We start from the raw sequence: 14,600 nt of genomic DNA on the forward strand, positions 1-14,600 counted from the left end.
ATGTCTTAACTGGGCCTGGCTCTGACTGGCTCTGACTGCAGACATATGATACAGAAGAAATGTTAAATACACATGTGAAAATGTGACTGGTCTGCCATGGTAGTGAATGCAGAGAGGGATTGATGAGCAGTCTGCGGTGCTCATACATTATACACTAAATAACATTTACAACTAATAATAAGTAACTTAAATAACTAACTATAAGCGCAAAATGCATTTGAAGCATATTCTAATCAAAGTGAACTTTGTTTCTTGGTCATGAGTACAACTAAACATTTGGCTATTATTCACAAAAAATAATGATAGCAGTATCAGAAAACTTGACTACTTGAATGCCAATGTGCTGGTGACTCATTAAAGATTTGTGGTCACTCATTAATAAGGGAAAGGCATCACGGGAGACTGAAAATGAAACGCTATGACCTGAGGTCTATGATTTTAGACACATGCTACACAGTGAAATTAGCTGTACCCCTTCCAATGACTGTCAGTACAAAATAGCGATGTCTATGTTTAGAACACGATGGAAAAAGACAGCGTAAGAGCAATGTGGTTTTGGGTTCCAATATCAATCAAAAATGATATTGACACCCTTTATGTCCTGACATATTGTCATGCCACGAAGGAGTCGGTCCATGCTGGAAAATTACCATGACATCAAAAGTTCTTGAGGTTCAATACACAAAAACAACAACAACAACAAAAACCCAGTAAATTTGTAGATGTCCTTTCTGCCTTTTTTTCCGCAGGATATAATCATAAAGGATTGCTGTGATGCTACAATGATCATCACCTTTCATTTTTCATTTCATTTTTTCCTCCCCTCTATGGGAGTTATAATCTCAAACCAGTTGATAAGAATGGGTTGTTTACTCTTTTCATCCTATTCATCATTATTAAACAGCATTAATAGGTTGATGCACAATACCGTCACACATCAACAAGGGCCAGGGCAACTGAAAACTATTTTTACTGTTAGTTTTAAGTAGGTGTTGTTTTGTTTTTGTTTTTTTCGGAAAATCATCAAACTGTCTATCATCTCTACATGAGTTCATAAATCCAGTGACATGGCTGGAAGCAACTGAAGGTTTTTTCCCTTTGACACACTTGGAGGGTGGATTTCATTCTTAAGCGGAAACTCTACCCAGTGAGTGACTGCCTCAGCTGTAAAGTTAGAGTTAGTTTGGCGAACCTTCCATTCAACAGTCCTTTTCACTTGATACCCCATATTAATATTCTTGGAGCAACAACTCAGCAAGACTGGTAGCATAAAAATAGAAGTACAGAGTGCGCAATAGCCAATCTGAACTGCACCAGATAAAGTAAAAGATCATAAACATGTCTCACCCTTGGCAAGGGCATACTCCAGCAGCTCACTTCAACTGACAAGAACGTTAGTGTGAACATCTTTGCTTCAGCTGGGTTGCAATGGGGCTGGCCTTTCCCAACTCGGGCCTGGATCTTCGAATCCTTAACTATGATGATCTGGAGAGACTGGACAAGGAGGAGGCCAGCGACAGGCCCAAATGGGACAATAAAGCCCAATATATCCTCACCTGTGTTGGCTTCTGCATTGGGATCGGCAATGTTTGGCGGTTCCCTTACCTATGTCAAAGTCATGGAGGAGGTAAGTCAAGACAAAAGTGATGGAGGAACATCTGGCTGAATGGCTGAGCGTAACAGTTAGGTCTTTTTTTAATATCTTATTCCTGGAAGGACTGCTGACGGTATGTCACGGAAGGACCCTTGGACCCCTGAACTTTCAAAGAAATTGCTGTTCTTTTGAGTTTCTTTTTCATATCTGTCTGCGTGTAAAATGAATCACTATGCAGCCGAAATATTGACAATCAATGTAGAAAGGATTTAGATTTTCTCGTATGTGATCAACTCGCTGTTGGTTTATGCAGGCAGCAGAGTACATATAAGGATTGTTCCATTTTGTTATGGCTGGTGGTTATGGTGAGCATCTTTTCTACTCTGTTGCTAGCTTATATTTCCAAATATGTCTATTGTGGTTTGTGTTTGTTTTTGGTTGCTGCAACTGATATCTGGCTTTGGATCGTCCCCACTGGAAGGAGTCCCATGTTTGCAACTTGAGAGTGATTACGTCAAACATCTCAATTACAGCCAAGTTTGATGAGTTCTAAAACACTGCCTAGGCAGTGTAGTTATTATTATTTATGTAGTTATCGCGTGCCTTCATGCTGGACATTGCTTAGGGTCAGGGGTTTTTCTTCCAGGAACTTGACATGTCAAAACTTTAAAGATTGACAATGCAGCAACCAGGAAAGATGCAGATTCTGTTGGAATTGCAGAATAACAGTGATATTAAGAGACAGGACAGGCAATGTGTAACTGATAGAGCAGTATAGTCAGTCCTCGCATCTTTGGAGCCACAATTTGTATTTTTATGACTGCGCAAAATTAACCAAAATTGTGGCAAAAAAGGGTATTTTTGTCTGAAAACCGACAGTAATCAAGCTCTGATCTCCTGAGTCACTGAGTGACAGAGGTCACAAGTACAACACCCAAGGGTCATTAATGATATTAATAACCCTTGTAACAGCCTGCAGTAGCTTACAACCAAAGATAAAGTTTTTTTCCACTCCCAAGTTTTATTTTCCTGCTCAAGCAGGCAACACTTATATCCGGGCCGTTAAAGAAAGGTTTAAGATTGTCAGTTATAAAGTCTACCATTGATCACCAATGCACATTTTCCAGGTGCCTTTTTGATTCCCTACCTGATACTGCTGGTGCTGGAGGGAATGCCTCTCCTGCTGATGGAGTTCGCCATCGGCCAGCGTCTCAGGAAAGGCAGTGTGGGAGTGTGGAGGTCGATCAGTCCATACCTGACTGGGATTGGTAGGTGAAATAGGCCTAAGGAATAATTAGTCCAAAGTGGGGGCAAAATTAAAGAATAATTAATTAGAATCAAAGTGGAAAATCACCAAAGAGTTAACCCAATAAATATCTGATTTCATGCAATCTTGACGCTGTCTCGTAGGTATAGCCTCCATGTTGGTGTCCTTTTTGGTTGGACTGTACTACAACACCTTAATCGCCTGGATCATGTGGTATTTCTTTAATTCCTTTCAAGACCCTCTGCCCTGGAGTCAGTGTCCTCTCAACGACAATGGGACAGGTATTCAGAAATACTACACATACACACACACACACACACACACTTGCGTAAGCACCCTACACTGTGCTCATGATGAATATATTTTCAAAGATCTGTTTCTTCCTTGCAGAATTTGTTCCCGAGTGTCAACAGAGCTCTTCTGTGGATTACTATTTTTACCAAGTATCTTTAAATAGTTCAACCTCAATAGCTGACTCAGAGGGACTCCACTGGCCCATAGTTGTCTGCCTGTTGGCTGCCTGGATACTCATCTGTATCTGCTACATCCGGGGGATCAGCACCTCAGGCAAGGTTTGTTGAACCCTTTGTTAAACAATATTACTGAATTACCACCGTCATTATTATTACACCCTTTTTACTGTGCTGTCATCACTTCAGGCGGTGTACGTCACTGCCATCCTGCCGTACATCGTGCTGGCCATCTTCCTGGTGCGAGGACTGACTCTTAAAGGAGCTCTGAGTGGAATAAAGTTCCTTTTCACACCAAGCGTACGTTCACTTCTTGACAGGGCAAGACTCTATATGAACTATATATGAGATGGGCAGTCATGCACAACAAAGCAATATATTAAATATTAATTGAACACCCAAGAAATTAACCCCCCCCACACACACTTTCAGTACCATGGATAGCCCCACCTGGCCAGCCAAGCTTGTCAGGTAAGATATAGTGCCAAGTTAACAACCTCAGATTCCATCCTAATCCTCAACTCTATGAACCATAACCCAATCAAAACTAGGCTTCAAACTAAAACAGTGGTATGGTAGACCTTTCATTCAACAGGGAATTAGAAAAAAAGACCTCCCATGAGTTACCTTCTGCAGCTGAAGTCAAAGGAAGCCCCCACTATTTGAGGGAGTTCAGCTTTGTGGATCTGTTCTAAATGAACATGGTGAACAGAAAAGCTGTCTGATTATTTTTGAAAATTTGACAATGGGAAAAGTCTGATACTTGGCCAGCCACCGGTGTTTCTCAAAGCCAAATGATTTTGCAGGTGGAGGAGTTGATGAAGCCTACAACTTGGCTGGATGCAGGTGCCCAGGTCTTCTATGCCTTCAGTATAGCATGGGGAGGCCTCATCTCTTTCTCCAGCTACAACCCTGTTCAGTAAGTGACATTTAAAAGACCTGATGTCCTCCATTACCAAAAACAAACAAACAAAACAGCCCGTTCAACTCTTATCTAGCCCACTTCATAAGAGGGCGGCTTCTGTCAGATATGAGGCACCCCTCATCTTCTTCTCTTTTTCAAGCAACAACTGTATGCAAGATGCCGTGATCCTGACTGCGATAACTGGCTTCACCTCAGTCTACGCTGCCACAGTCACTTACTCCATCATCGGCTTCAGGGCCACTGAGAAATATGACAACTGTATCAGTGAGTGAGTACAGTTTCAAAGACCGTAAGCAGGCCCTTTTTTTTTTTTTTTTTATTTTGTGATAAACAACTCCGAGTGCATATGTGTATTTAAAAATATATGGAGAGTTGCTAATCAGAAACATATTGTGTTTCTAGAAACATCATGAAGTTATTGAATGCGTTTGAACTTCCCGAAGAAAACATCACTACAAGCAACTATGAGACAATGTTCACTCATCTCAACAGCTCCTATCCTGAGATTGTTGATGGGCTGGCCATGAAAAGATGTGACATGCACAAGCTCCTCAGTGAGGTACTAATATTGTTGAATATTTTTCATTTTCTTCAGTCACGACTGTGTTTTGCTCTAATCAGCACTGTGTTTGCTCAGGGAGTGGAGGGAACAGGTTTGGCCTTTATTGTGTTTACAGAAGCCATCACCAAGATGCCCGGATCTCCTGCGTGGTCCGTCCTATTTTTCGTCATGCTCCTCTGTTTGGGGGTCTCGACCCTGATTGGGAACATTGAAGGAGTGGTGGTGCCCTTGAAAGACCTGCACATGTTTCCTAAAAAATGGCCCCAAGAAGCACTGACTGGTATTCTGTTTCATAGTTAAAATGTACATGTCAGCTTTGCAACTCCAGATTAATTGATTTTCAGATAAACAAACTCTCTCTCTCTCTTTTTTCTGTGTGTGTGTACACTTCAGGAACAACATGTGTTGTCGCCTTCATCATCTCCCTCTTGTTTGCGCAGCCCTCAGGGCTTTATTGGGTAACGCTCTTCGACAACTTTGCTGGGTCTGTTCCACTCCTGACCATTGGACTGTTTGAGTTGTTAGCTGTCGTTTACGTCTACGGCATAGACAGGTCAGTGCACAAACCTATATTTAATGAATATGGTATTGTATGATACTACTCAGCTTTTTAAACTTTTAAAACCATTTTGTGTGTCAGATTCAATAAGGACTTGGAGTTCATGATTGGACACAAGCCCTCAATCTTCTGGCAGGTTTCATGGAGACTGATCAGTCCTCTCATCATCCTGGTTATATTAGTTTTCTACCTGGTAACTCAAGCCCAGGAGGAGCTCACCTATTTAGTCTGGGACCCCAACTCCGTAAGCACATGAACTTTTATCAGTAATCTAAGAATTCACATTTGGATGTCTGATTGAAAAAGAGAAAGCGATGATGATTTCTGTACCTAATGCTGAATCTTGCTTACACTACAGGATATAATGATTCCTGATATCAGTAATCTTACTGTTTTGTGGTTTACAGGTGGACTTTCCGTCTCTAGCATCAGTACCCTACCCCTCATGGATAGGCGCAGTCATATTTCTTTTGGCAGGCGTCCCCAGCCTTGTAGTGCCTGTGTATGCATTATGTCGGCTGGTCTTTGTTTGCTGTAAGAAAAAAATCACATCAAGAGAACAAATTATGCAATGATTGTAACATTGGAAAAGATGCATGTTTTTAATTTATTTGCCGTGTTGCTTTGACTAAAAACATGTTTTATTTATTAGCTTTTCAGATGCATTCTATGGGGTATGCGCATGGCTGAACTGTTAGTGACATTGGTGACTGCTAATGTAAACTGATCATGTTTATGCTCCAGTTTTGTGGCTGAACTATCATTACATTTATTGTTTTACAGCCTTTTTTTTAAATAATTGCAAGACTGTTTTTCTTCTGCGCTCTATAGCTGCTGATCCTGTTCAGCAACAGGCTTATAGATTTGTATATGAACACAGCATGCTTGTAAGTTTAGTCACTATTTTTTTTGTCCCTTTAAAACACCAACACCACTTTTAACAGAATTTTACCTCCATGTTGTTAATTATTCAATAATTCACAATCTACTCCTAATTTAGCTGATTAGCTTTGTTATAATTTAGGTATGTGCATGAGCTGTAACTTTGCAGTTCATGGCTAAGAGGACTTTTTATTCCATGACCAAAACTGTATATGTTTGGAAAGAGAGTTACATTAACTTTATCTACAATCATCAAAGGGAATATCTGCTTGCATTACAAAAACTGGCAACACGGGCCACACACACACACACACACGCACCAAACTGTCATTCTAAAGTCAGCAGAACTATGCTGAGCTGTTTAAAGAGGTGATGAGGTGTGGGAGCACTACCATGTTGGCCTACAGCCTCATAACCACAGAGGCCATAAGTCTGCTGAGAATTTTTGGACAGTACAGAAGATGAGACTCCAGACAATGTTCATGTTCCCAGACAAGAAGAGACAGCTTACAAATCTGGAGTCACTCTGCAGTGAACACAAGACAGGGATGAGTATCAACATTATACACACCTCCTTGTCCCTGTCACACACACAAACACACACACACACACACACACACACACACACACACACACACACACACACACACGTACACACACAATTCATAGCTGCAGTTTGTACAAACCATGTCAGGTTATATTGTGTGCTAACAGTGTCAAATACAGGAGTTAATAAGCTTTTAACTAAAACCGTGGGATGTGAATACAAAATGTGTTCTTAGGAGTTTCAGTATCCACAGTGTTCCAGTTACGCTTCTGTGGAAAATTACAGAGAGACAGAGGGTCAGGATAACGCCAGGTCAGCAACCTATCACTGGGCTAATAAATACAGAAAGACCACATTCTTAATGTGGACATATTAGAAACTCACCTGACCTGTCTGAGCCACTACCCACCACATCACGCCTCAGCAATGATATTAACAACATCAAGATTTGTAGTGTGAGGTATGATTTCAGATATTTGTAAACTTTACCAGCATTCATGTGACTGTTTTGTCTCATATAGAAATGTAGCATACTGTATGTGTTGACTAAAAGTGGATATATTATCATCACATGCTCTGAATATGTGACAATATTAGTTCATAACATATGTGAAATATCTGTGGCAAAGTCTGTACATATGTTAAAAATAAAAGCTGATGAATTTTTATATGATGCATCATGGTGTGAGCACATAGTTTATGTTAATGACATATTTGATTTATATAAGCAAGTTTAATAAAACAATAAAATTGATATGGTTATAGTTGTTGTTTGTTTTTAATTAATATGAAACACAACCATTTATGCATCCCTGTATGTGCATAGCGCTCTCTCTCTTTTATAGATTTAAATAATATTTCTAATATGTAGTTAGGTGAATAAAATATTTTAACAGGCACACTTCTAGAGGTTTAATAGTTCATTTCTGCAACGAATTTAATTTTATACAGCTCCTGTAATTTAATATACAAATACATGAATTTGGATATATGAGACTCACTGCTCTACAGTATGATGAACTAATCAGTGTACATTTTAAATCTGTTCTTCATTAGCTATTATTTCACAAAATAACAAACACAACAAAAACAATATCAGTTTGTCTATTTCTACATTCCCGCTCAGTGATAATATCCTGTGATATATTATGCCTGAATTCACAGTGATACTAAGGTGAAAGTTCACAGATGCAGAGAAGATATGTACATATGAGGCTTTTATTATTGTCATGACTATTATATTGACTCAGTTGCTTTTTAATCAGCAGATAAGCGTTGTGACTACAATTGCAATCTGCAATCAAAACGGATGCTGCAGATTAAGAAAGACTGGACCAAAAACTTGCATTTGATATTGAGGATGATGAAACTGCATCTCATTCATATCTTGTCAGCCAGTTTCAGCCCTCTATCTATTTGCTTCTCTTCTCTGTAAGCTTACATATACTTCCTAGTAAAGCTGCTCTCAGCCACTTGTTTTTCTGTTTCTGTAGCCAGAATATGAGGCGTGGCCAACTATGACGACATGATAACCAGCAGTAATTTCCAAGCCATTTCCCTTCTGCTGTTGTGCGTTAGTAAAATGCAACAAAATCGGTACCCACATGAGTCAAGACAAACACTGTGGTATGACTTTGGCTATATTTACTTGTAAAATGATCAGTCAGAGACAAAGATAGAAGCTAGAAGTTCTTATTTTATCTGTCACACAGTACACAACCGCCCAAAGTGCACCTCTGCCCATCTGTCAGTCACTGAACAGAGTAGACAAAAGAGGTATGCTTCATTCTTGTGGGGCAGCAAAACAAATTTGCTAAATTGGCGACACTGCAGGCTGTAAATATGCCCCTGGAAGGTAATGTTCGCGTTATCATGGCTCAGTCACATGGCCTTCAACTGGCCAATTGTGTCACTTTTTAAAGTGTTTGGCTAGCTGAAGTGGGTTAAAGTGTTGTTGTGTTGTGGTACCCATAAGCCACCCATTGAAAGCAATGCAATATCCATTTAAATGTATGTGTTTTCAGAATGTGTCTAGAAAAGTCAAAATTTTTCTTTAGCACTGCATATTCCTCATTACTCAAGTACCAACACACCAACACTGTGCATTAAGTTGCAGTTGACCTGAGTGAATAGAGAACAGCTGAACTTTACATTGATTTGACAGGAAGATAAAGTGTTGAAAATATCCTAAACTATATCCTCTTTTTAACAGATAATGAATTGCTTATATATGTATATATGAGCATCTTTTTATAGTATTTTATATGTTTTTTTATGATTTTTTCTAATTTTAATCATTTTGTATTTTCTAAGATTGCTGAAGCAGACACATTTGGACAGATACTCAGAAATTGTTTTTCCCTGGAGGTTTTCACTTTTGACGATATCTACAGTAATTTACTGTACATTTGTTAATTTTACTGTTCTGTTGTAACAACATTTAAGTAAAACGTCTCTCTTTTTTTTGCATATTAATGATCAAATTTTGCTCTATGATTACGTTTGTTTGGATTACTAAACTGTGGTCATGACAAAACCTTAATGAGGTCTCTTTTTTATTGACTGCATCTAAACCTTTTACAACACTGAACCATCATCACCAGGTTATCCATTAATTTGAGGATTACACCCATTTGAAACAACACAGTTGTTTGAAATCTGAAATTCTGACTCATGGCTGAATCTGATAAGCTATTAAAAGACAGCCCACTAAAAGGAGTCAGATAGAGGGCAAGAGGGGAACAGTGGACATCAGTGACGCTAACCTGCTCATGTCAGTATTCATTCTGACGTATACTGAGGCTGAGATCAGGACAAGAACTCTGGATTGAATGAAGAAATACACACTACTTGTATGAAGCGTATGTCAGAAAAGAGGGATACATCCTGTTAGATAACTGTAATTGCACTAAGCCAGCTGAGGATGGGCAAAAAAAACAACTCCGGGGCTCAGGAGAGGCCTAAATGGGACAACAAGGTGCAGTATCTGCTGACATGTATTGGTTTTGCAGTGGGACTTGGAAATGTTTGGCGTTTTCCCTTCTTGTGCCAAATCTATGGAGGAGGTGAGATGCTACGTTTACGTTAAATTTTCTGTTGACATTGCATAATATCTGTTTGTAAGAGATTAAGTGTTTTATCACCTGACAAGAAATCTAGGGATCTTTAAAATTGCTTTAAAAAGTTAAACTGTCAGATCGGCAAAGATTGTCCTTTTGTTTTAGTGTAAATTAATCATCAACAAATGGAGCTGGGTAATCATTGTACACAGTCTCATCTATGCTTACCTGATCAATAGGGGACATTTCATTTCTTTTCTCTAAGTAAACCAAATTCCAGGATTTACTTCTTCATAGTACTAAGTCAGGTGTCTTCAAACCCAAAAGAACACCTGACATTCATTGGCTAAGTAGCAAATCACATTAATTTCACTTTAGTGTGTTTGATAACCACATTATTTCATATTTGGGATTTAAATACCATTTTTTAAATGTTTGCACTCCCCTGACTTTGCTCCACTCATGTTTTTAGCAACACTGAAAAAAAAAGAAGAAAAAAAAAAACAGTCAGCTGATTTCAAGAATATATTTCCATCTGCATCAATCTTTTTGTTTGGTATTTCCATTTTTATACAGCCCTGAAAAGAATCTGCCCTACAAGTTACATCAAGTGCTTTGATGTAACTCCATTGTCATTTATATATAAATAAATTAATTTGTTTTGAAACCTATTATGCTTTTATTTATTTTATTTATTATTATTTATTTATTAAGAAGCATTTGGACAAGACAAGAAAATGATCTTGACATTTCTTTGCAAAGAATGTTGGTAAAGGCTCCTGTAAAACTCTGAATGTTTGCCAATGTTCGTCTTCAGGTGCGTTCCTCATCCCCTACCTGATAGCTTTGGTGTTCCAGGGCCTCCCTCTGCTCTACCTGGAGCTGGCTATAGGACAGAGGCTCCGCATGGGCAGCATCGGTGTCTGGAACTCTATCTCACCAATGTTGGGTGGACTTGGTAGGACACCTAGGATTATTAGTAAAATGTATTAGTACATTTTGTCTACCATAGAAATACATCTTTTCAATATTCAGCTTTATTTTAATGAAATTCTGTCATAGCAAAACTGTAAAACTTTAAATATTAGCAAAACTACAGCTGTTTGTGTTTGTGTAATATGCTTCGAGACTCAAATGCAAAGGTAGCAGAAATAAATTTGACTATTACCACAGAACGGCTCATCTTTGAAAGTTGCGTTTAAAAACATTAAAAACAAGATAGAACAATTTCTCACTATATCATTGAAAAAGAAATCACGTCTTTAAAAAAAAGTTTGCAAACGGATTTTTTTTTCCTCCCTCACAAAATAACTTTCTATTTGTAGGCATTTCTTCCATGGTGGTGTCATTCCTGGTGGGTATTTTCTACAACACCATCCTGGCCTGGGTGCTCTGGTACTTCTTTCACTCCTTCCAAAATCCCCTGCCGTGGAGCCAGTGTCCAGTCAATGACAATCTCACAGGTAAGAGGGAAACTCACCTGCTGGTCAACCTATATTTGTGTTATTGCGTTTATTTCACAAAATATATTTACCCTTAACATACTGAACTAAAACAGAGGGGACTGTTTTAATAGGTGGATCTTTGTGTTTGAGGTCTGATTTAGTAGGAAAACTACTGGGTTGTTTTATGGCACAAAGGAATATTACAGTAGAGCATAAAACACAAAGAGAATATTGTTTTTTCACAGTGACGTGTGACAAAGTCCACATATTTTTTTCATTAAATTTTCCTGTGTTTTCAGTAATCGCCACGCAATACTTAGATGTCATATTTCGGTGTGCGGTAGCACATTATAAATGTAAAACACAAAGAAAATGTGATACTGAATATTAATTTATGTGTGATAAGCTCCGTTAAATGAAAATAAACAGAAATAACTTCAAGCATTTAAATAATCCTTAAACACTGAATGGGTTTTTCACATGTGCACGGATCAATGAAGGCTACAATGAGGAGTGTGAGAAGAGCACGCCAGTGAATTATTTCTGGTACCGTGAGACCCTGAATATTTCGCCTGGCATCGAGATCAGCGGCTCCATGCAGTGGTGGCTGGTAATCTGTCTGGCCACCGCCTGGTGTATAGTCTACATCTGTTTCATCAAAGGCATTGAGTCCATGGGAAAGGTTAGTTATCCCAGCAAAAAAAAAATATATAAACACAAATTTAAAGATCTACCATTGCATCCTAGTAATGTTTGATTTGAAATTTCCAGGCTGTATATGTGACAGCCACCTTCCCTTACCTGGTGTTGACCATTTTCCTCGTCCGTGCCCTCACTCTGCCTGGAGCAACTGATGGGCTCCTGTACCTCTTCTCTCCTAAGGTGAGAGAGCTCGTTTGTTGCTGTCACAAGGGATGACATATGTGCCTCTTCTGTCACAGACACAATGACCTGATTTGTTAACTTTGTACTTATTCCAGTGGAGCACGCTGTTGGACCCTCAGGTGTGGCTAGACGCTGCCACCCAGATCTTCTTCTCTCTTTCTGTGGCCTTTGGAGGGCTCATAGCTTTCTCCAGCTATAATGCAGAGAAGTAAGAACTAGCACTACCTTAAATATGCGATCATTTTTCAACGATTTCGTTACCCAGCAACAAAACAGTCTTGCTCTGTGTCTATTAGAAACAACTGTGAGAGGGATGCTCTTGTAGTAGGAATAATAAACAGTGCTACATCTCTGTATGCCTCCATATCCATCTTCTCCGTTTTGGGATTTAAAGCTAAGACTGCCTTCACCAGCTGCCTACAAGCGTACGTATGAACATCTGTTCTGTCATTAGAAAACTTTGCTTTCTCGTACCAGTGAGTCTGATCCTTTTTTATTTCCTCTGCAGAAACATCTTGGCTCTGACCAACCACTTTGAACTTTCAGATCAGGACATGACAGTGGATAATTACGACAACTGGGTTGAGCATCTAAATCAGACAAATCCTGTTGAGCTGGACAAGGTGACCCTGAGGATTTGCGACCTGAACAGGTTCCTCGACGAGGTATTGAAAACACATTTCGGTGATCTTGACCTTAAATCCTATTTCTTTCCTGAAGCAAGGGCATCATATACTGGACTAACACATTCAGGCTTCCTAATTACTTTCTTGTCTCTTTCATCTTCCTTCTCCAGAGCGCTTCAGGCACTGGCCTGGCCTTTATCGTGTTCACTGAAGCAGTAATATCAATGCCAGGCTCGCAGGTATGGGCCATACTGTTCTTTGTTATGCTCTTCAGCTTGGGGCTCTCCTCCATGTTCGGAAATTTAGAAGGAGTCCTTACACCCATCAATGACCTCAAACTGATGCCCAAGTGGATCCCTCATGAGCTCCTGACAGGTACATTTGGGGCTGTGTTTTTTTTTTAAGGTCAGTAGTTAGTGGCCTCTAAAAATATTTTTCTCTGTTTTTCAGCAATCCTCTGCTTGATATCCTTCCTGGTAGCTCTCATCTTCACGTTGCAGTCAGGAAACTATTGGGTGGAAGTTTTTAACAGCTATGTGGGCTCTGTGCCTCTACTCATCATTGCATTCTTTGAGATTATTGGAGTCATTTATATCCGTGGAATGAGAACGTAATTTCTTATTCTTCTCCTGTTCAATATATCAAGCGTAGTCTGAACAATTTTAATTGCAGTTTGTTCAGCATTTTCTCTCCTGTGTCCTCACTCCAGTTTCAGTGATGACATATATTTCATGACGGGGAAAAGGCCCAACATCTTCTGGAAGGCGTGCTGGATGTTTATCAGTCCTGTGATGCTCCTGGTCGTGCTGATTGCCTATGTGGTCATCCAGGCACAGAAGCACCCAACCTATCCTTCCTGGAACACAAATTATGTAAGATTTGTGAGGCATTGACTTTAATTCTACTGGAGGGATGAACATCAGTCCTCCAAAAGATATTCAAAAATTGCATTTCTGAAGAAGCAGTCTGCCATAAGTGTTCAATAGGGTTGAGATCTGGTGACTGTGATGGCCATAGCATACGACGCATATCATTTTCATTCTCATCAACCCATTCAATGGCTTGCGTCTTTTGATTGAGCTTTATCATCAGATTAAAAAAAAAAAAAAAAAAGCACATCTACTTACTTCCTCTTGTTAAATCTGGATCAGGCCCAATGCCCCGACAACATTATCAGTAAAAAACATATTTTTGACATGTTTGAGACTCATGGTGGACCCAGACTGAAATGAACCAATGAGTCACAACAGACTCATTGGTTAATTACCAATATGATGGACATGTCAGAACACACACACACACACACATTTTATATTTAATATATAAGGCTGTACTTTTTAAACAACTTTGAAATTCATTCAATATAATTGTCTTGTCATTATATCTAATATATGTTTGTCTGTCTCTGTAGAAAGAGTTTCCTGAAACAGAACAGAAGCCATACCCAGACTGGGTCTTTGCCATCATCGTGCTCCTCTCTACCATCCCAGTGATCTCCATCCCCTTGGTGGTCATTTATAAATTAATCTGCTGTAAGATCAAGGGATCTTCTCCTCGCACTGAACTCAACCCATACTGCAACGAGAGCTTTGAGGTTGAAACACAGGGAGGGAAGTAATGACGAGCTTTGGAGAGGATTCAAGTCTCAATTTTTCCTGATGACTGTCTCCAACTGTCACCAACTCTTTCCTCTTAAATCACAGGACAACTGACATCTAAAGATTCACTTTGAATTTATTAGGCACTACCCTTGTAACTTTTCATGTTTTCATTTATCAG

General features: G+C 39.3%; 2 protein-coding genes across 3 annotated transcripts; both read left to right on the forward strand.

Annotated features, from left to right (window-relative positions):
- The first annotated feature begins 1,308 nt into the window (after positions 1 to 1,308).
- LOC115051095 (sodium-dependent neutral amino acid transporter B(0)AT1-like) lies at positions 1,309 to 7,510 on the forward strand. 2 transcript variants are annotated; one of them, XM_029514386.1, is made up of 12 exons: positions 1,309 to 1,627; positions 2,722 to 2,862; positions 3,005 to 3,142; positions 3,252 to 3,433; positions 3,521 to 3,631; positions 4,138 to 4,250; positions 4,396 to 4,524; positions 4,659 to 4,815; positions 4,894 to 5,098; positions 5,212 to 5,371; positions 5,459 to 5,621; positions 5,785 to 7,510. In XM_029514386.1, the coding sequence occupies exons 1-12, from the start codon at positions 1,429 to 1,431 to the stop codon at positions 5,950 to 5,952; spliced, it is 1,866 nt and encodes a 621-aa protein (XP_029370246.1). In that variant the 5' UTR covers positions 1,309 to 1,428; the 3' UTR covers positions 5,953 to 7,510. The 2 variants fall into 2 exon arrangements, with proteins under 2 accessions (XP_029370246.1, XP_029370245.1); XM_029514385.1 differs by having other exon boundaries at positions 4,659 to 5,098.
- A 2,207-nt stretch (positions 7,511 to 9,717) lies between these two features.
- On the forward strand, positions 9,718 to 14,439 carry slc6a18 (solute carrier family 6 member 18). The gene is made up of 12 exons (XM_029514855.1): positions 9,718 to 9,871; positions 10,683 to 10,823; positions 11,191 to 11,328; positions 11,811 to 11,992; positions 12,082 to 12,192; positions 12,291 to 12,403; positions 12,492 to 12,620; positions 12,704 to 12,860; positions 12,992 to 13,196; positions 13,272 to 13,431; positions 13,531 to 13,693; positions 14,233 to 14,439. Exons 1-12 carry the CDS (start codon positions 9,730 to 9,732, stop codon positions 14,437 to 14,439), a joined length of 1,848 nt encoding a protein of 615 aa, XP_029370715.1. The 5' UTR covers positions 9,718 to 9,729.
- The last annotated feature ends 161 nt before the right edge of the window (positions 14,440 to 14,600 follow it).

This window comes from Echeneis naucrates, chromosome 11, assembly GCF_900963305.1.
Source record: "Echeneis naucrates chromosome 11, fEcheNa1.1, whole genome shotgun sequence".
NCBI lineage: Eukaryota > Metazoa > Chordata > Actinopteri > Carangiformes > Echeneidae > Echeneis > Echeneis naucrates.